This window comes from Papilio machaon, chromosome 6, assembly GCF_912999745.1.
Source record: "Papilio machaon chromosome 6, ilPapMach1.1, whole genome shotgun sequence".
NCBI lineage: Eukaryota > Metazoa > Arthropoda > Insecta > Lepidoptera > Papilionidae > Papilio > Papilio machaon.
Window position 1 is genome coordinate 3,222,330 of NC_059991.1, and position 24,385 is coordinate 3,246,714.

The following is a 24,385-nucleotide window of genomic DNA, read 5'->3' on the forward strand; positions in this document are numbered from 1 at the left end:
AATTTTTTAAAAACAGTATTTAAAACAAATATTTCAAAACCATATTTTGCATCACAATAAATCAATTTCACTGAATAGAGGTAATGCTGCTGTTCTTCTCATGAATCCGTTTCTTTCAAAATGAGAAATAATAGATTACGTATTTTATGAGTCAAGTCGAAAAATAAACTCGAATGCACCAATTATCATATTGAAAAATTTTGCATGGCTTTTGTTGATTGTAACTATACACTTGATGTTTTTCGTAATGCATTTTCATCGGCGATACTTATCGGTTATCAGACGTCGTGGAGGTGCACGCTGGCGGGACGGACAGTTGATGCTCGCGCGCCGAGAGGACGACACATCCGCCACTCGCCATTCGCCACTCGCCTCTTTATAAAACTAGTGATCAATATATTAGTGATACGTTAACCAACCCTACGTGATACCAGTACGTGGATAATACAAGGGTGCGTGGTGATTTTAATTATTTATATTTTTTTACATTTTGTAAATTGTTGAAGATGTTTTTGTACTATTTTAGTTAAATCGTGTTGGATCGTTTATAGTCATCGAGGGATGCAACCCCATAGTCTCGTTTATCATTGTAACTTTAAATCATTACACTACAATTTCATTAGTCTCTTTAGTTTATATTGTTTATTTTACGAATAATTTTTCTTCTTGATAATTTTAAACCTTTAGTCTTGTTCGCAGTACAAGGATTAATTTTTGAAATATGGATATAATTATTTATATTATGAGATGGCACTGTAATTGCTATTTAATAGCTTCAAAATTATACATTTTGAAATTTTACAGCAGTTAAAATAATTAGCTTTCTCTCCACGAACTAGAAGCAAATTGGAATCGTACAGCATGACGAATAATTTTATGTACGATTCTATTCTCTGGCAAAATATATGTACATAAGTACCATTACAGCTATCTGGGGACACGTTATTGTATTTCCTGGTCAGTCAATCAAATAATTTATCTAAAATTCTAGACAACGCAGATAAGTCGTCGGTGCACTTTAGGCATATGACCACATTCGTCTTAAAGACATCGACGCTATTTTGGTGGATTGTTTTCAACTAGTTTTAATAGTGAACTTATTCTTAAATTTCGTTAAACTACTACGTATTAAAAATGAATTCCATCAGATTATTTTTTACGACATTCAATTTGTAGCTTTCTAACGATGTGAGATTTAAAATAATAGATTGTATACGTCTTTGAACTGTTACAATAGTGGTTTCAAGTGTTACGCGTATATTTAAAATAAATAATTTTAAGTTTCAATCATTATATATGTAGCTATTTACTTTATTCGTAATGGAATATTGTGTGGAGCTCGTGCCAAACATATATCTCCAAGTGTACGTAGTTAAATTGCTACCATCAATCAAGATGTCACCAAGTCGTGTATTCATTCACGGCGTCGTTAATTTGAATTAAAAATGCATTTTCCTTGACCATATGTCCGTAAAGTTCGTGTTATTATAACAGTAAATATATCATTAAGCTCCTTGTTTGCGTGAGCTGAGTAAAAATTTGAGACTCAAATTTTGCCCGTTTGCGATTCGAATCCAGATTTACTGCGATATATTCTATATTTTAGCCACTAACTTTTACGACGTCTTTAATGATCACTATTCCTAACTAGATAACAGTATGTCAGTTCAGTTAATACACAACAACATATTATTATATGTTCATAATTTGCGCGTTTTTTCGTATAAAGAAGTGGTTGATATTTAATATGCAAAGTATTGCACAAAATTAACATCGATAAGGTTGTTGATAAAGTAATTGAAACATATTTAATTACTCAAATTACATTAAAGTTCGAATCTATATGAGTACAAAAACGCCAAATTGATAAATTGTCTGTTTCATAAATAACGACATTTGTGTTAGTATGGTTCATGATATAGTTATTTCTTGAAGATTGCTAATACTTAGTTCTTAATTTGGTGTGATACTTCCGTATAAACTGTATAAGGCGGCGTATGCGGTGTCAAGGGCATGGCGGCTCAACTCATTAGATCATTAACGCGTTCGCGAATTCTGTTGCTCTATTCTGAAGTGAATCCACTTCCTACTAATTAGTTATTGATGCTTTATTTATTTATTTTTGTCTTTTAGAATTAATTATGAGTACAGATTTTATTTTCGTACGTTTATTACATTAAGGCTATTTTGGCCTTTCATTCAAGTGTGTTAGGTTAAAAATACAACACAAAATCGTGTTACACGTCCAGATACCTAACCCGCTGATTAAAATTGATTCCACATAGCAGTAACCAATTACTGACTTCTACTAAAATTCCCACATTAACCCACAGTCAATCAGCTCCAAAAAAATTGCTTCTTGCGCTACGAATTCATATTTTCCATGCTTGAAATTTTAAATATGACGGTTTGTGTTACAAATCATGTAAATCCAACTCAAAATTATATAAAATGTGCATTGAATTCCTTCACGTACAACTGACATTTTAAATTGGCTTTACTTTTAAATGTTGAATTTTTATTGAACACTGCATTTTTAGGTTAGAAGAAGTTAGTTGTATATTGAAATACAATCTGTATAAATTGTAATAAAAATACGTACAGTTTGGAATTGAATATAAATATACATATAACTATTCACAATATAATCAGTCAAATGAATATTTAAATAAAATAAAAATAAATTTTAATGTTAGCAATATTAAAACATCAAAATAATGGTGACCATTTGACTGTTATAATTCGGAATAACACTTTTGTTAAAGTATTAACTTATACAAGTGTGAGAAATGCGTAAGTTTTATTTTATGGCTTTACGTTTTAACCATTACTTTATCAATTAAATTACTAAACTTAAATCAATTTAACATAATCGTAAAACGACTTTATGGACCTATCGCGTTTTCCGTAAACGTGTTAAGTCCTATGTATTATGGCATATCTTAAATGTCCAGAGATGTATTAAAAGATATTGGAATTTTCTTCATTGGTTTTCTAGAATGTCGACGGCTCTTTTTCGCATTTATATAGATTTTTGTTAATATTTCTACTCATTCAACATCATTTAAGTCAAATTTACATTTCATCTGATTCAATAATAGATTTAAAAAATTTACATGATTACTACCTCTGTAAAATATTTGTCAGTGTTAGTGGGTTTTGTATTTTTCCAAATCATGTTATTTGAAGCAAAACATGTTTATTTTATATAAATGAATTCTAGACACTTCAAAACAATTTTTGTATAGCAAACAATGAAAATATATTAAAAAAATTTAATTCTAAAAATTAGGAAAAAAGATTAAAATTTTCCTGCAAATTTAAAAAATGGGAAAACATAGGAAAAATTCTTAACTTCCTTATAAAAATAGACATAAATATTTCTAAGAAAAACTCGCGGAAAACGTTTAAAAATCCCTACTTGATTACACACCACACTTCTTGTTTACATCGTAGTATAAGCCTTTTTCTATTTTTTAGCATTATTTTTGTTTTTTATAAGGACAAGTTTACCTTTGTAATATTACTTTGAGTATTTTATCTGAATCGGTTTGGGAAGTAAGACGCAGACAAAAAAATTATAAAACAATTTTGCAACAGTTCTAGGAAATTTTGTGCTATTTTTTTTTTCGTGTTTCTTTGAAATCTAATTTTCAGGTTTATATGAATCTCTACTCCACTATTTAAATAGAATGAGTTTATGACAAAATTTGTATTTGTGACATAAATCATGTTGCTTTTCACACTAAACTCTGCGCTATTAGTCCTACCATAAATGTTTTATCTAATATTAAAAATACGAATGTTTAGATGGATGGATGATGTTTGAAGGTATCTCCGGAACGACTCATCGGATCTTAATGAAATTTGGCACAGATGTAGAACATATTCTAGAAGAACACATAGGCTACTAAATAAGTTTTTTTTAACATTCGGACGGAGTCGCGGGCTATAGCTAGTTCTATTATAATTTACACAACCACACATCCAGTTAGTTAAATATTTACATTTAGTTTTTTTCCTATAAATCTGGTTTCACATCGTTTGGAACTTGTTTGCATGAATATAATATATTAATTCGTTAGTCGTCAACTAATTTTAGTCATCGTAAATGTATAATAGGCGTTTGTTACCATTTCAAATTGACAAAGAAAAAGATTTTAATAAATTACTTAATATCTTTGGAACTTTATATCTCTGAAAACTTTGGTAAATTATTTTATTACTCTATAAACATCGAAGTACCGATAATATTAGATTATAAATTAACGTACTTTTCTAAATAAAAATAAAGAACTAATTGTACAAAGTAGCTTTTGATTGTTGCACAATTATGTGTATACAATATTGCCTTCAAACCAGTCATGATAATAATATTTATGCGCATAAATTTGATCCATTTTTATTTTCCATCACTTCAATGTATAATATATAAGCGAACTTGATTAGATTTATTTTTAATAGAATTTATAATATGTTTTAACCTTGAGTTCTGTAAAGATGTCTTCCTATATTCTAGGTGATGACGTCATTAATAATTTAGTTTCTATACAATGCGCTGTAAATTATGACTTGTTAAAATTCATTATACAAAAGTATAAATTCTATCTTAAATGATCTACATCTCAAAATATTTTATACTTCGTTAAAACTAATTTTTAACCTTATTAAATTAAAATACAATGTATTGTATTGTTGTATGTATTAATGTTTGAAGAATAAACATAAACTAGTTTATAAATAATACAAATAAACTTGGAATGCTAACTAATTACAGCTACGCGCGTAGCTGTTAAAGAATGTGCAATTATCCATGTACGTAGATGATTAAACAAAGTATAAACAAACGTTAGACTGAAGTGCAAACGTCATTGGGATAGTGTTTTGTTAATCACGTTGTGTATAAACATTTGTAATTAATGGAATCCACGGTGGGTTTCCATTGCCGAGATATGTTTTATCTGTTTTCAGAGAAACTAATGGAAGATTTCCATTAAGTATATTCCCAAAATAAGCTGGCAAATTAGACCTTTCATTATACAGTCAAAACCGTTTATGGCGACATCGTTTAGAACAACATACCGGTTAAATTGACCAAAATCAAAGGTCCTGGCTGAATGTTATTACATATCTTTCCTATTAATACCTGTCACCGGTTGTTACAACTATCGGTTTTTACGACTCAATATGAGTAGTCCCTTCGATGTCGTTATAACAGATTTTGACTGTATTAATTATTGCAGTAATTTAATTTCAATTTAATTTATTTTATTTACATATAAAGAAATGAAAAATAATTATGGAAAATCACTTGGAATACATAAACAAGTTTTATAAGATAATGTAAATTGTCGTCTTAGTCAATCAATAATAATCGTCATAAATAAAGCAATAGACAAATGTGTTTGCATAATACTATACTAGACATTATTTATCATACAGAATGATCGATACTTTTTTTTAATTAAATGTAAACCATCCCTTTTAATTGCATGCAACGCACGTACGTGACCTGTCGTCTAGGAAGAGTTACACAAGGCGTCCATAAAACGCGAGTCACGATACGAAAGTATCATTGACATATTATAAAATTATACCAGAATATCGCACTTACAACCATCCCATATACGACTTATACTCATTACAACTTGTATAAATCTGAAACGCCCTGAATACGGTTACTGGGAAATGGTACTTGTTAAGACGACCGAGTTCACACGCTCGTCGTGCCTTCTCTAGTAAATATCCAGGCACTATTTATGTATTATAATATTGTTATAGTATACTGATTGTTTCCGAATGCTAATATAAGTTGCTGGAAGTTGAGTTTGAAAGAAAATTAAAAGAAAAGATAACAATAGAACTTCTAGTCTAAAAGGGCTTTTTACTGAATAAAAGGGGACGTCATAATCTATATATTATATATCTGGGAATGTAATAATAAAGATATGTGCAAATAAGCCCAAATCGTTTCATTTGCACTGACTATCCACATTTATGTAACATTTTAGACGTTTTATTTATATTTGTAACCTGATCGTTCACGCTCCGTAAATTATTGGAACAAGTGCGTATGAAATTTGAGATGCATCTTACAATAGGTATCGCAGCATTCACTTGAATTTGGTAACTGAATTACGATTTATATATAGCATTTAATGACTGTATAATATATTCGCTTCATATATATAAAATTTAATAGGCTTATCCAGGGATAGCACGTACCCTTTCATAATCAAAGCTTTTGGGGCCCTTATATTGTGAAGGACCTTTTAAAAGAATTATAATTGTACTAGTCACACTAATATTGAAGTATATTAATAAAAATAAGAACATTTGTAAAGTATTATCAATTTTGGGTTAAAGGACAGTGATCGTATATTACAAATTAATTACGTTAGCATATTTTACAGATATATCCGGCTATGAATACTGTATTTACGCGACTAGACAAGCCCAACAGTGATCTCAAATGGCAAAAGGTGAAATAAACACTAACCTCTAATAATAATACCTTTCATGCTGTTAACAAATAAATTTATTAGTTTTATTAGTTGCAATTAACATGCAATAAATGACATGATACACCCAGTAAATGTTTGAAATATATGATTAAATCTAAATAGAATCTTTCGTAGCTGGACTCGGTTGCTTCATCTAATTTTAACACAGCTTGCGTTCCTACACCCAATTGAGTTTCGACACCGGCCGTATCTTCCCATGCCCGCTCCGCGATACAGTCAAACAAAATGTCTTTGCGGTTTTGTAATCGTGTACACCGCACTTCTTTACTTATTTATTGCAAGATTTATAGGACGTCTGACATTCCATTATAAATACGAATGCTACGGTTGGTTCACGAAAAACGCCTACTTCTTAATAAAAATTAATGTTCGTTAGTCCTTTTGCGTTTCTAAACCACTGCACATATTTAGATGTAAATTACATAAAATGAGATGGTTATTTAAACCTACGACGGGAATTTCAATGCATGCCGGGATCACTTAATCAAATATCAGATTGAGGGATCAGTTAATTTATATAAAAGACCTTTGTTGTTAACTTAAACTAAATATAATTGTGTCAATGTGTCAGAGCTGAATTTACTTTATTCGTGAAGTCATTAAACATTAAGTAGCTCCTATAATTTATTACAAATATTAGGAGCGTTGTAAATCGTGTTAAATTCAATCACGAACGTAATCTAATGTTTATTTGATATTTTAACAACATGACAGACAAGATAAGTAAGACAATTTATTAGTTTGTGTAGCGTAGTGTTAAAATTTAGTTCTTATATTTTGATTAGTATTTGTGTGTCATTATGACAAGAGTACATTTAAGTACTAGTGAATTGGTTAAAACTAAACTATGTACTATAGAAATTATAACCAAAATTAAAAAAAAAACCAGATATACTGAATTTTCTTCTACGGTTGCTTCTGTAGTAGAGACTTACAGTCAAAAACAAATGCAATTATTTTTATTGTTTACTTGGTGAATGTATAATAACTATTTTGTTTTAAGCTAATTAGTTGCTAAATGTGGTTAGGTATGATACAATCCACCTGGAGTACCCACGAACATCGTGAGTTCAATTTCCCAGCTTTCACTACCTTATCTTTCCTTCTATAGTGTGTACGCGTGTTTATAACATCTGATAATAAAACTCACGTCCTGTACCGCAATAGAAAGAGACATGAACTTAAATTGAAAAATTTGTATCGTTATTTATCGAGATTTTTCTGGGCCTTGACTGCTTTTCGTTTCTGTTTTTAAAGAAAGTTAAAAGAAATATATTCTTACATACTTGATTATTTTCTAAACAAAAGTTATAGTTACTAGTTACAAAGTCAGGCTAAATTTGATATAGTTCGAAACTTAATCTTTTATACTCACAATGTATCCAAATTTCGATGTCTCTACAAACTCTGATTTGGTTATTCAAACTATAACAGAATTAAATTAACCCAAGGATTGCAATACTTAAAATTTTCAGTATTAATATTTCGTAAAATAACTTAGTTCACATTACTACACAAGATCTACATTTGATCATAATGAAACAGTTAGGCAAGAAATTACATGCGGTATATCAAAGTAACAGAGGTCATTGAAATTAATAAATTAATAATAAAAAATAAGCATAGTGAAGAGGTTCCTGTCTCTGTAGCCCTCACCACTGGTATACTATTTTTTTATATAATATATTTTGTTATTTTTTTTATAAAATGTATTATATAGATAATGAGATATAAAATAATAATAGTTATTACACGCCTATTTTCTATGTTATTCTTGTCTGTTTTTCCTTTACATCATATTTTACTTCAATAATGATTTGTTTAAGTAAATATCTTTATGCATATGGTAAATAGAATGTTTGGCGAACATCTCTGTAGGTTATGTTCACTAACTCGAAGGTCTCGGAAGTTGGAGTATAAAAATTCAAAATAGTTTTGCCATTGTTTTCATATACGGTTGTCTTTTTATGTCATATTATATCTTGTATCATCGAATACGTGTGCGCGTTTAAGTCTTTTATACTTGTACCAGTCAGTAAAGGATATGAAAGTTATTCGAGCACGATTACAATGGTTGAATTAAAAGATTCTATTGTAATTCTATAGTTTATGACGATTATCTATTATTTATATCACCTATTATTTATAATTTGTTCAAATGAAGTCACAAAATTCTATTTGAAATTACGTAACCATCATCTCTAGTAATAATATGATATTACTTAAACTAACGAGTATCATTCAAATCGTTCAGCATGACAAAACACAGTTCAATTTGTCAAATAACATTGGATTACTTAATCGGCTTCATGTAATGTTTTGTTCTGTTTCATTCATTACGCACTGATAGCTCCGTGTTCCATTATATGCTAATTAGGAGACGACACAAGAAATTGCTTAATCTTTCAAAGCACATCGGTCAAAAGTATGCTTAGAATTCAGAATAATTTACGAACAATTTAAAAAATACTGATTCATCTGTCATCCTTTTTGATGTGTCCTTTCCACCTTTTTTTTTCTCGTAATTTATTGGTTACAAATTTAAAAATGAAAATAACAACATTTCATGACACATAACAATTATGTCTAGTAAATTACGTTACGAATTAATAGGAGAGATTTTTTTCTCTATTTAAATCAGGACATTTGTTCAGTTTTTTTATCAGTTAAATATAAAATATGTTTTAATAAATTTATTTCACGGTTCACATTTCAATTACAACCTTTATTGCATTTTGATGATCTGCACGCGCTCGCTTAGATCGCTGACAGGTAATTTTGCAGGCGCACAAATAGTTCAGTGAACCGTGACCAAGCTGCATTACAACATGGACTGTTAAAATTATCGTAATCGAATTTCTTAACGATCATCATCGCGACTCTTGACCTGGTGAATTATTACACGTAATTTTTTTGTAACCGTTTCATTAAATACCAGTTAAATGGATAGTACACCTTTCAACCTCAAGACAAAACACAACCGCAACATGTGCAATGACAATTGTCTAAAAATTTAGTTCAATTGTGAATAAAAAATCAAATAGATCTCTCTATTTAATTAAGTTTCTCACGTCTTTTTAATCAAGTCCAATATCAATCTTATACATTCAAAGAGACAATGCATTCTTTAATATTAAAAATCAGACAAACCGATACGTCGTCAGCCGCAATTAAGGTATTGCACGTGCTTTTGATTTCACGTCTCTTACACTTTAATAATAAACAATCGTGACCGCAAACAGCGCACGTAACTTTCGCACTTTGACCTCCATTGTCGATGGAAGTTTACACAACAATGATGAAGACGATTCGACTTTCATACATCAACCGTACCAAGGTTTCAATTCATTACAAAGTATTCACATACATTCCAAAAATATTATACTTAATATTATTAATCCGAGAATTTGTATGGATCTATGTATGAATAATTTTTAACTTCTAACTCTAGATTGACTGTACAGAAAAACATGTAAATTAATTTTAGAATAATAGAATTTCAAATAAAGAACTCCAAACAAAACCTGTCGAAAATTTTGATTCTAAAACAGCATTATAAATCTTTCATTTAAATTCTCGTCAATGCTATGACAAGTTCAATATTTTGTTGCTTCCTCAGTGTTACGTCGAATGATGTCATACTGCTCAGACTTAATGAGATACGTATGCTAATGTATGGCGCAGTATTTTAATGTTACGGATTAAGGTCGTAGGGATCAACAACTTGATTAAAAATCTTAATTCACTTAATTATAGTTCACGTAATTATGCTACTACAGTTTTATTTCTTTTAATGTTGCCGCTGTATTCAGTTGAGGTATTGGATAATTATTGAAATTCTTCGTCTAGTAAATCTAGTTATATTGTGAGATAGATTGTTTATAATACATATATATTGACAAATTCTAAAGTCTTCGCTTGTAAAATTCAGTTATTCAAAATCCACATACTAACTTTATAAGTTATTAACTTTAAACTTTATTTTTAATCGGGTATCAAAAATGTTTTTTTATTTTGTCACTTAGTCGTATTTTCACGTGTTAAAACTTTAATGTGGCATTTTTTTATTTAATTTAAATACTCTTATTTGCGACATGTATGGTGTTTTTTTTTTGTTTTACTGTACATCATTTTAATGACAGTTACGTAAGAGCAAGTTGACCGTGAACTCGGCCGGCGGTTTGCATTGTTGCGTGATACTGGACCACTATTACTTAACATTTTATCTGTAGCGTCCTCGTCATACTTTTATACCGTTTAAATCAACGATGATAACTTACAAAGAATAACAAGCATTTATGAAACGAAATTTTGTAGATTAAGTTATAGTATAGTAAAGGAACTGGCGTCTGCGCTGAATTAAAAATTTAAGATTGGTTCCGTAGTTGCCGAGTCTATTCAATGCAAACGAACAATTAATCAAATATTTCCTTATTATATTAATATAGATGAAACCTTCTAATGCCCAATTAGAGAAAAAGAAATTCTATTCTTATTTCTATCTTTATATCATTGAAAATGAATCACTAGCATGTTTTTTTTTGTTAAATGCCTGTCATTATTAAAAAAAAAATCTTTTTAAAATGCTCATATTAATGTCATATTAAAAATGTAACTAACGATTTCGTTTGTATATTATGCGCCAGTTCTTACATTGAAATTACTTCTCTACGAGTGCTTTGAACTCAAAGTTAACGAATCAGATATTAAACTTGTTCTACTATGTTGTTATTAAGACATTTTATACGTCGGTGAACTATTTAGAACACATAATTTGTCACAAAGTCAGTTTTTTAAACTATAATATTTTAGATTAGTTTATTGTTTAGCTCAAGTTTAATTCGCTTGATCTTTTGCTTATATCATTTAGTTAATAATTTAACTTTTGTAACGCTGCCAGTATCTTGGGAACCTCGCCTAAAAGGACTCCTTTTAATGATATATTTTATTTTTTATATTATATTTTTTAAGGTTTTTAGATTTAGGTTCTAGAGTAATTTATATTTAATTATATTAGTTTCATGGATACTTATTATGTTGATATTTTAATATATTAACATCTATACATATTTAATAAACGTATTATGTTCTATTTTTTAGAGTTTTAGATATTAGAATGAAACGACGAACGCTCTTCAAGGCCGGCGACTACTTCCTTGTTTTTTAACCCATCTTTAATTACTGTATTACACACTCGAGTTAAACAATGGCTTGTTAAAAATATAATTGCAACTTCTTGATGATAATAGTATCGTTGCAATTGTTCTAATCGTATAAAGAATACGAACACATATAATACATAATGTTGTTTTGTTTTAGCGGATGCGTTGTTTAAGGTTGTTTTATTGTTCGTCTTTATATTTAAGTACATTTTGATTTTATCTTACGTATTCATTTTTTTATGATAACATGGTTGACAATTAAACACAAATTGAGGACAATTGAAGATAAATAAGTTGTGTTGTATACATCAATCCATGTATATACATTGATTCTTTATTTATTTAAAGCTTCAAGATGAAATTTGACATATTTGATGAATTAAATAATCTGATGTTATCTTACTGATGTTATAAATGCGAAAGTTTAGATGCAAGGATGGATGTTTGTATAAAGGTATCTCCGGAACGGCTCAACGGATGTTGATGAAATTTGGCACAGATATAGAACATAGTCTGGAATACACATAGGCATAGGCATATTAATTACTTTTTTTTTATTCCACGCGGACAGAGTCGCGGGCGGCAGCCAGTTGGTGATATCAATCATCGATGGTATTGCATAATCATCAAAATTTTCATAATACATGTCACGCGTTTTTTTCACTTGGTATTTTTGTAATCAATGAGTTACGAACATTGAAAATATCACAAAAATTAATTTAGAGGCCACAATTAACGGCACCTTTTTAATAATTAGTTTTGACTGAAGTAAAATTACAGTTTGATGAAAATTATTTTAAAATATGCTTTTCAATTACCTTAATTTTACTTAACATTGAGTTAGGCATCAAATTATTACAACGTAATAAATGTACCAATACTAAAAAATTGTACTTAATTTATATAATTTATAGGTCATATCTAACAAATAAAAACTCCGACTATTTCAATTGCTCACCTAAATATACTTCCTCGTGTTGCATCCAGCAAATTCAATTTACACTTTAATGAAAATAATTGGCGGACCACAATGTACCTTGTTAGATTTCAAATTAGAAATAATTGCATTTATCTTATTAAGCAAGGTAAGTGCTAATAAGATAAAAAAACACCTGTGTCATTGTGTTAACACCAATTAAATAACTTTATTAACATTAATGAGTTTTGGCAAAGACTTACGAATATAAGACATGCTGAGGTAAATAATTTAAGAAAAAATAGCACATCTCAATAATATAACGCAAACTATTGCCCACATCTGTATTATTAGACTAACGTAACAACAAAAAAACTATTATGACATACAAACTTCGTCGGTAACGTCTAAGTAACAAAAAATAAAACACCGGTCTATAATTTTCCTTTTATTTGTTTTGCTAATATTGCCTCACATCCTGCTACTAGTCTGATAGTGTTTATTCATTAAAAAGCCTACAGCAATTTATAATTGTAAAATGTATTAAAGACCCTTTCTATTTCTTCTATACTCTACATTATTTAATTAGATTAATTTTGCATAAATCTCTACAATTATGATTCTCAATATGAATGCAATTATAACCTTAAAAACGTGACTTGTTAACTTTGCAGATAACATATAGAAAAGATTTACATTGTAAGCATTGCCCATATTAATGAACTCCATAGAAACACAATAATGAAAATACTTACTTATTATATTTTGCATTAAATCTTCCTAATAAGCAATAAGTTGCAACTTGTTTATATCGACACTAAATATGTAGACTGTTCTTCCAGACTATGTTCTACCTCTATGGCAAACAGTACAGCAATATTCGTTTAGCTGTTCTGGAGATACCGTTTAAAAACATCCATCCATCTAAACTTTCGCATTTATAATATTAGTAAATAGTAGTTTTTTTGCATCATACCTATTCATGCAGACGGTACATTTGTTATTAATAACTGGGGATAAACAAACAATAATATGACATAAACTTAAACCAAAAACAGTTATTGCATGAACTCTGAACCTGTGAAACATGAAACTCGATATTTATAAATATCTTTTAATATGAAACGACGCCAATTTTAAATTGCAAAATAATAACAACGTAAGTTTATTATAATGGTACGATTTACGTGATGTGTTGGTTGATAATGACCTATATTTAAATGAAATGGACGTGTTATCCTTGTCCCATTCCATATTTACACGACAAATTGATAGTTGTTATTTTATAAACATGTTATATAATAACGCATCTTGTAGATTAATTCAATTCTGTAATTTTTTAAACATTAAATAATAGCCGATTAAATCATTCAATACTTTTTTTACCGTTTAAAACGTACAGATTTATTCATTATTTTTTTTATATTCTTTTTCATTAACATGAAATTATAGGTATTTTATTTTAAGTAGATTAATTTTGAATTATTTTTTTTTTGCTTGCACTAATGACATTATGTTGTTTATTTAAAGTTACTATTGTTATTTAATTTTGGCATTGCAATGCTTGCCGAGTTGGTTTTTAATTAATATGTATACTAACATTATAAAGCGGAAAGATTTTGTATTTGTATTTTTGTGTGTTATGAATAAACCCAAAAACTACTGGAGAGATTTCAAAAATTATTTTACTTTAAAAAGCTATATTATGACTGAGTTATTAAGGCTATATATATTTAAATCCACGCGTATGAAGTCGCGAAAGCAAGTGTAATACAAAATTTTAAAAGGTTAACAAAAATGGCCATGGTAACACGAGTGATGCGTGCAATGAAGTGTAGAATTATCGAATTACTTATTAAATTAAATTCATAATTACAGTAATACAATGCTTAATTCTGATCTCAAGGTTATTGATAGTTTAAATTTGTTCAGGTTTGTCACGAGTGTAAATCATCAGTATGTCAATAACCTGTATATTTTTTTCAATATTATTTGTTAAATTGACCATAGGCAATTTGAAGAAAACTATAAAAAATACGAAAATATAACATTTTTTTAAGTTTAATCTTTGTTTTGAAAAATTGACACTTCAATAGACATTATAAAAATCATGATAATCTTAAATCATACTAAAATTAATTAAATGCGAATGTTTAGATGGATAGATGGTTGGATAAATGGATTTTTGTTTGAAGGTATCTCCGGAACGGCTCAACCGATCTTGATTTAATTTGGCACAGATGAAGAACATAACATTCTTCCAGAGAACACATGGGCTATTTATTCCGTTTTTTTTTTAATTCCGTGCGGACGGAGTCGCGGGCGACAGTTAGTTTTTTATATTACTCAAGTTACTTTAGTTACTAATTACGTTGCTATATTCGCTTAACTTCCAGTGGTAAACAAAGTGTTTATGTGTGTATCAAGTACTTGTCACCCAGTAATCTATTGGGCAACAATATACGCGTGAGTGGGTGCAATGAATTTACATTACAAGTTCTGAATAATGTTGGCTCTTTGTTATTTGACACATTGTCAAGGCACTGAGCCAAGGAGAAACACCAATTATATCGCTTCCTCGGCGCTTAAGTATGCTTTACTTATTCATAAACTTGTGCAAAAGCTGTGTACCTTATCACCGAGGAATAGAGTCATATATGTTTTGACATAACCTATTAATAATATTAACAATTAATACAACATTGTGATATTAATGGAATGTTACAGCAAAAAGATATTGGCATTTGCGTGCAATATAACTTCAGTTTTAATAATTAATAACAATGCAATATATATTTGCAAAAGAGTTCTTCTTGATTTAAAGTACTAGTAGTTGCCCGCGACTTCGTCCTCGTTGAGTTAAAAAAAATCTAGTAATAAGTATAGCCTATGCCACCCAGGGAAAGTATAGCTTCCCAACAGTGAAAGAATTTTTCAAATCGGTTTAGTAATTTCGAATCCTACTTAATGCAAACAAACAATCAAATCATTCCTTTTTATAATATTCGTAAAGCTAAAAGTATTTTATTTACGTATACGTCTATTGCGTTTATTTATGTTTCAAGCTCTCTATAGAAAATTCACAGAGGCTTATTTTTTTAATGTTTATCATTAAAACTCTTTACTAATTTCCATCGAAAATTTCTAGCAAAAATTCGTATTAATTTAGTCTATTGACAACATTATAAAAAAAATTAAAACAACTTTACCATAACATGAAACCTAAGCGATTAAAATTCAAGACTTTCCTTATATTCAAATACAGCATCTGTTAAGAAACGTGTCGGTAAAAAAAGTATGTCACAATCGTCCCATAAAAGGTTCACAGTTCGTTCCTGGTTTATTACGTCGTCAGAGTAATGAGCGCTCAGTTTATGATACATTCTGTGTCAGGTATGGGGAAATTAATACCTAGAATGGAAATAGGTGCTAGAACATGTAAATGATTCACTCAAGACTTCTTGACACTTTTGGCAGTGATTTTTTTTACATTTTCGTTGCTTTAATTTTAAAATTTTCAATGTTTTAACTAATTTAATGTTGTAAGAAATGTGTTTCTCACCGGAAACTCAAAAGTGTTTTAGGCATGAATATTTTACATCGTTTTGTTTGTAATATTGAAAATATTTTTTTTAAGGCAAGGATTTTTTTTTTTATTACACATGTAGTAGTAAAAGTACACATGTCTATAAACAAATACTTTAAATCTTTATCAATGACTTGAATAACTTCATCTAATTTATCTAATTTTAAATAAGGAACAAATTACTTAAATAAGTAAAAAAATTCAAACATTTGTAACACTTAGCATACTACTTAATATAGATCTAATTAGATACTCTAATGGCACAAATGATGAAACTTCAGAAGGATAAACAGCTCGTGCATTGCTCAGTTGTCGAGGTGCATACCAAGATCTTACTTGACTTACTTCTTCCATTTATTTCTCATCGGCTAATTAGATAACGACTTATAAGTTGCCAGTACCTTTTTCACAAGTATAAATTAATAATCTATGTTTTATTAATAAAATTAGAGTGTGTATGTTATACAGAAAAAAAATTTGCTTCTTACACATGATGTACATGATTTTTTTTATATTTTTAAACAATATAAAAAGATAATCAATAACATGATAGGTAGATATTTGGCTGTTATAACTAGTAGAGCATTAAAATTGAAGAAAAGAAAACTATCGAAAATAAACTAAGACTTTGAAGGAATTCAGCAAGAATAGAGTTTTGGCTTTTTAATAAAACAATTCTCTTACATTTCTTAACCGATAACTACAAATACTGTAGGTTTATCTTTTACCATAAAAATTGCAATCTGATTTAAGTCTTGGGTCATACAAAAACACGACTCGTATTAAAAATTTGTAAATCTTGTAGCGATTATCATGTAAGAATATATCTTCTCGGTTTTATTACGTGGGTATTTTGTTGAATATTGCTGCCGTCCTTGAATTAAAATATGGTTCCATTATTGAACATATGTCCAGAAATATTGTCATTGACGCACTTGTTAATGCATTGTGTAAAGATTTAGGTATATGTATATGTATGTCACGAGCATAACATGTACAACGAGATGTGGGTATTTTGTTATAATTATTTAAATGCATATTAATAATGTAAGTAACGCATATACAATAATGCAATTTGTTTAGAAAAAGCCACCGTTATTTTGGCTACGTTTCAGACTTGAATTTAATATAATTTATTAGATCTGTAATATTTATTTAATTAATAAATAGTACGTAGCTTACGCGACATTCATTATGTATTCTAGACAGTAATCTACCTATGTTTTAAATTTTATCCAGATCCATTTAGCCGTTTTGGAGTTACCTGCTGACAAATATCCATCCATCCATCCATCTAAACATTCGCATTTACAATATAAGTAAGTTAGTAAGAAGTAATATTATATGGATTTATTAACTGTAGTGCTTCTTTACGTATAATATAGCTGCCTAACTACCACAACAAGCAACTAAGCCATCATGTTTACAAGATACGCGTAATTTATTTAAACGTATGAAATATCCTTCAAACAACCTATCTTAAATACCTCCATCTGATAATACTAGTTTATGAGGCCTACATACCTGTTATTGTTGTTTGTTACAAAATTAACAGAGCTGCTTTGGAAATGTCAGCCTCTTTGTGCTCTTTGAACTTTGTCGCGTACAGAAGATTTTAGGTACCTTCAAATATTACCAAATGTTTCTTTTCATGATACGATTTATTATATTTAGGATGTTGACGTTATTATTTTATCTATTTATTTTTACTTCTAAAACACTCGTACGAGTAATAGTTTATCGTCATCATCAATACAATATACGTCCCCCGAGGGGTTTGGAGCCTACCCTAAGTAAGGGGTGACTAGGCCATAGTCACCAAGATATGTGCAGGTTTCATCACGATGTTTTCCTTCACTGTGAGAACGTCGGATAAATGTACATATGTTAATCGAAAAACACATTGGTACATGGCGGGATTCGAACCCCGGTCCTGCAGATTGCAAGTCAAGCGCTTAACCCCTGAGCCACCAACGCTCGTTTTGTTTACAAAAGAGTAAATAATTTCATTAAAATTTTGTTCATAAAATAAATGTTCACTTATGTTTTTACAGAACCATATCAGGACAAGCCTAAACAAAAGGCAACCACAACCATGAAATACTCTATACGGTTGCAGGTACGTAAATTTTTATTCCTTCCTCGATTATACTGTTATAAGATCTGCAAAAAAAATAATTGATAAATTACCCCTAACTTGGCGCTTTTTGCTTACCACACGCCACTTTAAGGCAGTAAATTAAGCAAAAACAATTCAAAGCGGTTAGATAAGTTTATAAAATCATCAAGATTTACTGATAACTGTTGAAGGTGCATTAATAAAATTGAAGCGAAATTTTAAGAAGGTTAACAAAGTCTATGTGCTAACTTTGAGTAAAAACAATGGTGACTTGTAACATTAGTATTTGTGCAATTAACAACATTCCGTGGACTTATTTGTAATTTTTTTTTTTCTTCGTTCTTTTAACTTTCGTCACATTTTGCAAAACTGGAAGATTTATGAAGTCTAATAAGATAAAACCAGTGTTTGGTCACCTTACCTTAGTTTAATTAATTTTTTAGTACAGCATTAGTAATTAAGGCAAAAGTCACACAATTCAAATGGTAAGAATGTAACTTTTATATGTACATAGTTATTAAATACTAGCTGTCGCCTGCGACTCCGTCCGCACGAAATAAAAAAAAATCATAAAAAGTTACAGACTATGATCTACATCTATCCCAAATTTCATCGAGATCCGTTGAGCCATTCTGGAGATACCTTTAAACAAACATCCATCTATCCATTCATCCATCCATCTAAACAACATTATTTATGGATACAATAGGTTATGTTAGACAGACAGCTGTAGCCGTAGATGCTGCTTTTAGGATTTATCAATTTATTTATTAATTTAATTTTATTCAAAATACACATATTTAAGTGTCATTTGTTTTAAATAAAGAGTTTTAAATCAGTTAAATGAAAAAAATTGTTAAAACTTAATAGACTATTTTAATCATCGTAATATACACGGATGTTAAGACAGGGCGATGTGTAATTGAAGTGTAAAAAAAACTATAATTGTAACGTTTGTAGAGCTCGAGGTGTTTAATAATTTTCTACTGCCCGCAATATGTTACGCTTCAATCGTTCTTCACATTTATACATGTACGTATGAACGCAATATGGTTACTTGTATATTTAATATGACCCTTTTAGTACAGCACCAATCTAATCAATATTACCTCTAAGATATTTTTAATAGGACGCTGCAAATCTAATTGTAAGTAGGCACAAACATCTAGTACAACATATATTGTTATGCCTCTCATTTTATTTGAAGAACCAGAGATTAAATTAACATTTGCAGGTAATTTTAAAATCTTTTATCGAATCGTGTTTTAAGAATTTTTTCGTATTATTCGACTTTTTTTTGAACTATTCGATTCGAGTTTATAATCGAATTTGAACATTCGATTCGTAACGTATAATTCGTTAGTTCGAATTATTCGCACGACACTAATAACAAAGCTTGAAACAGTGAAAAACCTTAAAACTGTGTCATTGTAAGGATTTCCTTTTCGTAATTTTTCAAAGTTATGGTAATTAGTTAAAAAAATAAATAAAAAAATACAAGAAAACTTGTATTACCGCATCATTACTATGACCTTGAAAATTTGGCAATAATGGAAATTTATATACATTTTCCAAGTCTGATATTTTTTTCGCGTGGGAAAGAATCACTAGAATAGTTGTAACCACTTCAAGGTTACTAGATGAAGATATCTAATCTTGATTGAATTTTAATGAATTAATTTGCAGTCTCTTTACACGATGAAGGCTCTATTTTACTACAGATAATCTTATTTCTCACCCACTCAATAAACTGACGTAATACTGATTCTCGTAAAATTATATTATCCATCTATTTATTTATTCGTTTTAATTTGTGATAGTTACTTATTGCATGGAATGTGAGTAATTATTGTTACTATTTCATGTAATCAGTGCAATTTAAAGGGTAACCTCTGACACCTCAAACAACATTTACTGAAATAAAAAAAAAAAGTTTATTAGTAAACTTTGGTCTTGTTGGACAACAAATTGAAAATTTTATTGTATGTAACTTACAGAATGATGAACAGCAAAAGAGGTTTATAACTAAACTTACTTTATAGACTTAAGTGATTAAATTTTTTTGTACACAATATTACTTTTTGTAATTTTAGTTTCTAGCTTTTGTTAATAGTGGAATTTCAAATTAAAATGCTATTATTTTGTCAGTTGCTGACATGTTTAGTATACGTAAGCTGCGTGCAAGGCATCATGGTGAAGTACGGCACGAAAGGCGGTCCGATAGAGCCCCCAACGCCAGAGCCGACGCCCGCCCCGCAGCCCTACAGAATACCCGCGCCGGTCTGGGAGGAACGCAGTGATGACTCTCCGGATCCCAATGCTACTTGGTAAGGCAACAACAGGCTATGATAAACTACAGTGATAGTAAAAAATAACTGAAATTACATTTAAGCAATTGGCGAAATGGGCGTGCTAGGATCACGCCGCAAATGGTTACTGGCATGAATAGCGATGTTGTAGTCAAAAAGCGATCACTATTGCCTGTAAACTTTCCACTACGAATTGCTGCGAATATACTTTTCCATTCACATCAGTACATTCCTGTTACCTCGGTATAATTCACTTGTAGAAACACAGCTATTCGAGGTCAATTAAAAAGTTATATTGTTACTATTTAATTTTATTTGTATTTATATGTCCTATATATTTGGGGCAAAATAGTGGTAATTACTGTTATTGTTAATTCGATAAATATAAAGGCATCGTTTAATTTATTTGCATTGCAATATACAAGTTGCTATTATTACAATGCACCGAATAACTTTTTAAATTAACAATTTCTTACAGGCGACCTCCATTCTTCAGGCCACAGCCGAGATACACTGAAGTTATCTACAAGGTTCCTCCGCAGACTATTAACAGTGCTCAGAGCTTTGTCAATTCGTATCTACCAAACCAACATCTTAAAGCTGAAACTGTTAGGAATTACTTCACACCGGCACAAATACTTACTTCACAAAACTTACCCGGAGTTGGTATCAGATATTTCATACCCGCATATCATCATAACCAACATGTTAAAACACATAAGAAACAAGATGATGCGAAACAAAATGATATTGAAACAAATGAAATCGATGATTCCTACGACGATGACGCTCCTAGTGATGTTCAATGGAAGTTTGAAAAGAATGCAGCGAAAAACAGTCAACAAACTAGCTCAGAAGTAAGTATTCCATCTGTAAGTTAAATTACGATAAAACAAATAAAATCACTTTTTCTTATAGGTATATATACAAAGCTATGGGTACAAAGGTAGTTTTCATTATTATGTATATAACCGAATCTATACCAATGTTTAAAAGATAGTTTGAAGTCTCGAAATGGCAAGCGCTAGTAGTTTCTCAAATACTACAAATGTGCTAATTATGTCTCAACAACAAACTATTAGTATTTATAATGATATGGGTGGACTCAATTGATTTCTTTTATAGGCTATAGAATAATTAATTCGATTGTTGCTTTATGAATTGTTATTTCTAATCTGTTGTAACATATACAAAAAAGAACAAAAATACCTGAAATCACTGACCAAAACATATTGTTTTGTTAAACTTTGTTAAAAAATTGTCTTTATTTATTTTATTTTCAGGGCACAGCACGACCCGTTTACCGCTGGCCGGTGTACGTACAACCAAGACATTAATGACCTTCATAAATTAATTTAATTATTATAATTGTCAGTGGTCAATTTACTATGAAATATAAGGCTCTTCGTACACAAGGTAACGTAAATCTTCGTAACCCGGTGATTTTAGTCGTTAAGCGACATAAGCAACTCAATTTCAAAAGGGTCCGTACACAGGCACGCGACGCATATATTTTGGTTTGTATTCAGCAAAACCAGTCGCTTGCAACCTTTTTGTCAAATTTCAGGATAGACGATCAAATCTCAAATCGATATTTTATGAATTCTTATTAGCAGTGTAGTCTCTATGCTCCTAAGTAGGGTTGGCAATAGGCAGGCGGCTGGCTGTAAAAATTAAAACTAAACTTTAAGGTTTATAAAACCTTGTGTGCCGACCCAACGTGACTAGGATAAGGCCAGGGAGATGATGATGATTGTAGTCGCTACGTCTATCAATAGACAACTTGCGTTTACGATTCAACGTTGTGTGCATGGAGCGCACTCTACGTGATACTCGCGACCAATACAATGTTAGTTTCAAAGATTTACGTTTCCTTGTGTTTGAAGGGAATAAGGCCATTTAACATAAATCTTCAAGATGAAGACAGTAACAAAATCCGCTAAGATTAGGCAAAGTGTACGGTACAGAATTAATATTGTGATTTTAATATATACGCGTAGAATAAGTAAAAAGTGCCAGAATTTTAAAATACATCCGATGTCGTTTTTAAAGCACTTTGAAGCTATTTTTTCAAGGAAAGATTTTGTGTTATTCAGTGTTTTACTTAAGTTCTAAAATAGATTGTTACGATACAAATTGTGACATTATTAGTGGTATATATATAAGCTAAAGAACGATTCGCATGATTGAGTTTAAGTGATTGGAGGGCTACGACGTGGATATTAATTACATACCCAGGCAATCGCCGACTGACACAAGATGACATCTCGAGCATGTCGGACACCTGCTACCGATAGGTCTCGGTACTTAACATCCCGTCACCTTGATGCAAACACGACCTATTGCCCAATTAAGTAATTTATCAACCTATAAATAAATTCAAAGCCATTAAATACGACTGTAATAACAAACGAGCGACAAGAAAATAACAAATGAAAGTTAATACGAGTATCGTATTATTTTTATAACCTAAGTTTAAATGTATTTAGTCTTTTCCTGTAATCTATATATTAGAATTTTGATCACATTCCGAAGTAAAAATATTACAAACTTTCCCTTTTTTCACAATGCAGTCCCCCTAGACCAAGTACATTTTCATAATGAATTTCAGAAATGTAAAGAACTGACAACTTTCAATAAGTCACGTGATATCATTTTTTTTTTTAATTTTTCAATGTTTTTTATATTCGTTATAGAATCGCTTCCGAATGCACTTAGTCTATGAGGGGCAGAATACTATGATTTTTACGTACATAGTGGAATTAAAATCTTTTATAATATAATGATAAGAATTTAATCAAGCGAATAAAATGAGAAATCAAGATGTTTTTACTGATTCATAAAATGTAAATGTTTCTATGGAATTCTACTTTTAGAAGTAACACTTTGTTCCCGACATCATAGTAATTTGTTACGTCATAAAGCTATCAGTGTTTAGAAGTAGATTTTCGTTTAAAAATATTGTCGTTATATAATTTCAATTGTTCCATTCCTTTGTGTACCTGAAAGTTTTGTTATGTCATTAGATGCATCATCATTTTGTCGTTTGCTTAAACCGACGACAAGGGAATGCTTTTGTAGGAATAGAATAAAAGAAACGACTATTTATAAATCTAAACGGAACTCTTTTGAATCTCTTTTGTTGTCTAAATCATTATTATAATTACGTAACGTCTTCGAGTTTTCAATTTTTTTTTCTATTAATATTTGATGCTAAAAAATTGTTTCCAGTTTTTCTATTATCTATTTTTAGACTAATATAGTTTTTAATTGTAATTTTTGTAAATATGTAAAATAAATAATTGATTTATTACTTGCTTTTTATTTTAGTGTACATGTAAAACTTACAAGGTATCTTGAATAAGGATCTTAAAGTAGAAACCTTTAAAATTATTGATTTAGAATCTACAAATGAAAACAAGTCTTCGTAATTCAGATTCTTTTACAGCACTTGCAATAAGTCTAAAAAAGTACACAGTAGTTATAACATACATTAAACACAAGCGAAGCGCAAACTTGATATAAAAGTGTCACAAAAGAAAGCCAGCTCAGCGAAGCAGGTGCAGACAAACCTATTAAATAGTTTTGTGAACAAAAGATCCATTTAAGGTTTTAAAATTGCGTTATTTACTATCTTCTTTCCATTCAGTTATAGCAGTAACAGAGCATTACTTAATTTCGTATGTAATATAAAATAAGTGTGGTTACATCAAAACATCGTGCGGCGTGCGATATTTGAAAGGCAATCGTCATGAATCAAGATGCACTG

The 24,385-nt window shown here is 29.9% G+C and overlaps 1 protein-coding gene across 1 annotated transcript; it reads left to right on the forward strand.

Annotated features, from left to right (window-relative positions):
- The first annotated feature begins 281 nt into the window (after positions 1–281).
- On the forward strand, positions 282–23,066 carry LOC106711945. Its single transcript, XM_045678482.1, has 5 exons — positions 282–452; positions 18,243–18,307; positions 20,456–20,634; positions 21,095–21,473; positions 21,900–23,066. Exons 2-5 carry the CDS (start codon positions 18,284–18,286, stop codon positions 21,951–21,953), a joined length of 636 nt encoding a protein of 211 aa, XP_045534438.1. The 5' UTR covers positions 282–452; positions 18,243–18,283; the 3' UTR covers positions 21,954–23,066.
- Positions 23,067–24,385: the final 1,319 nt, after the last annotated feature.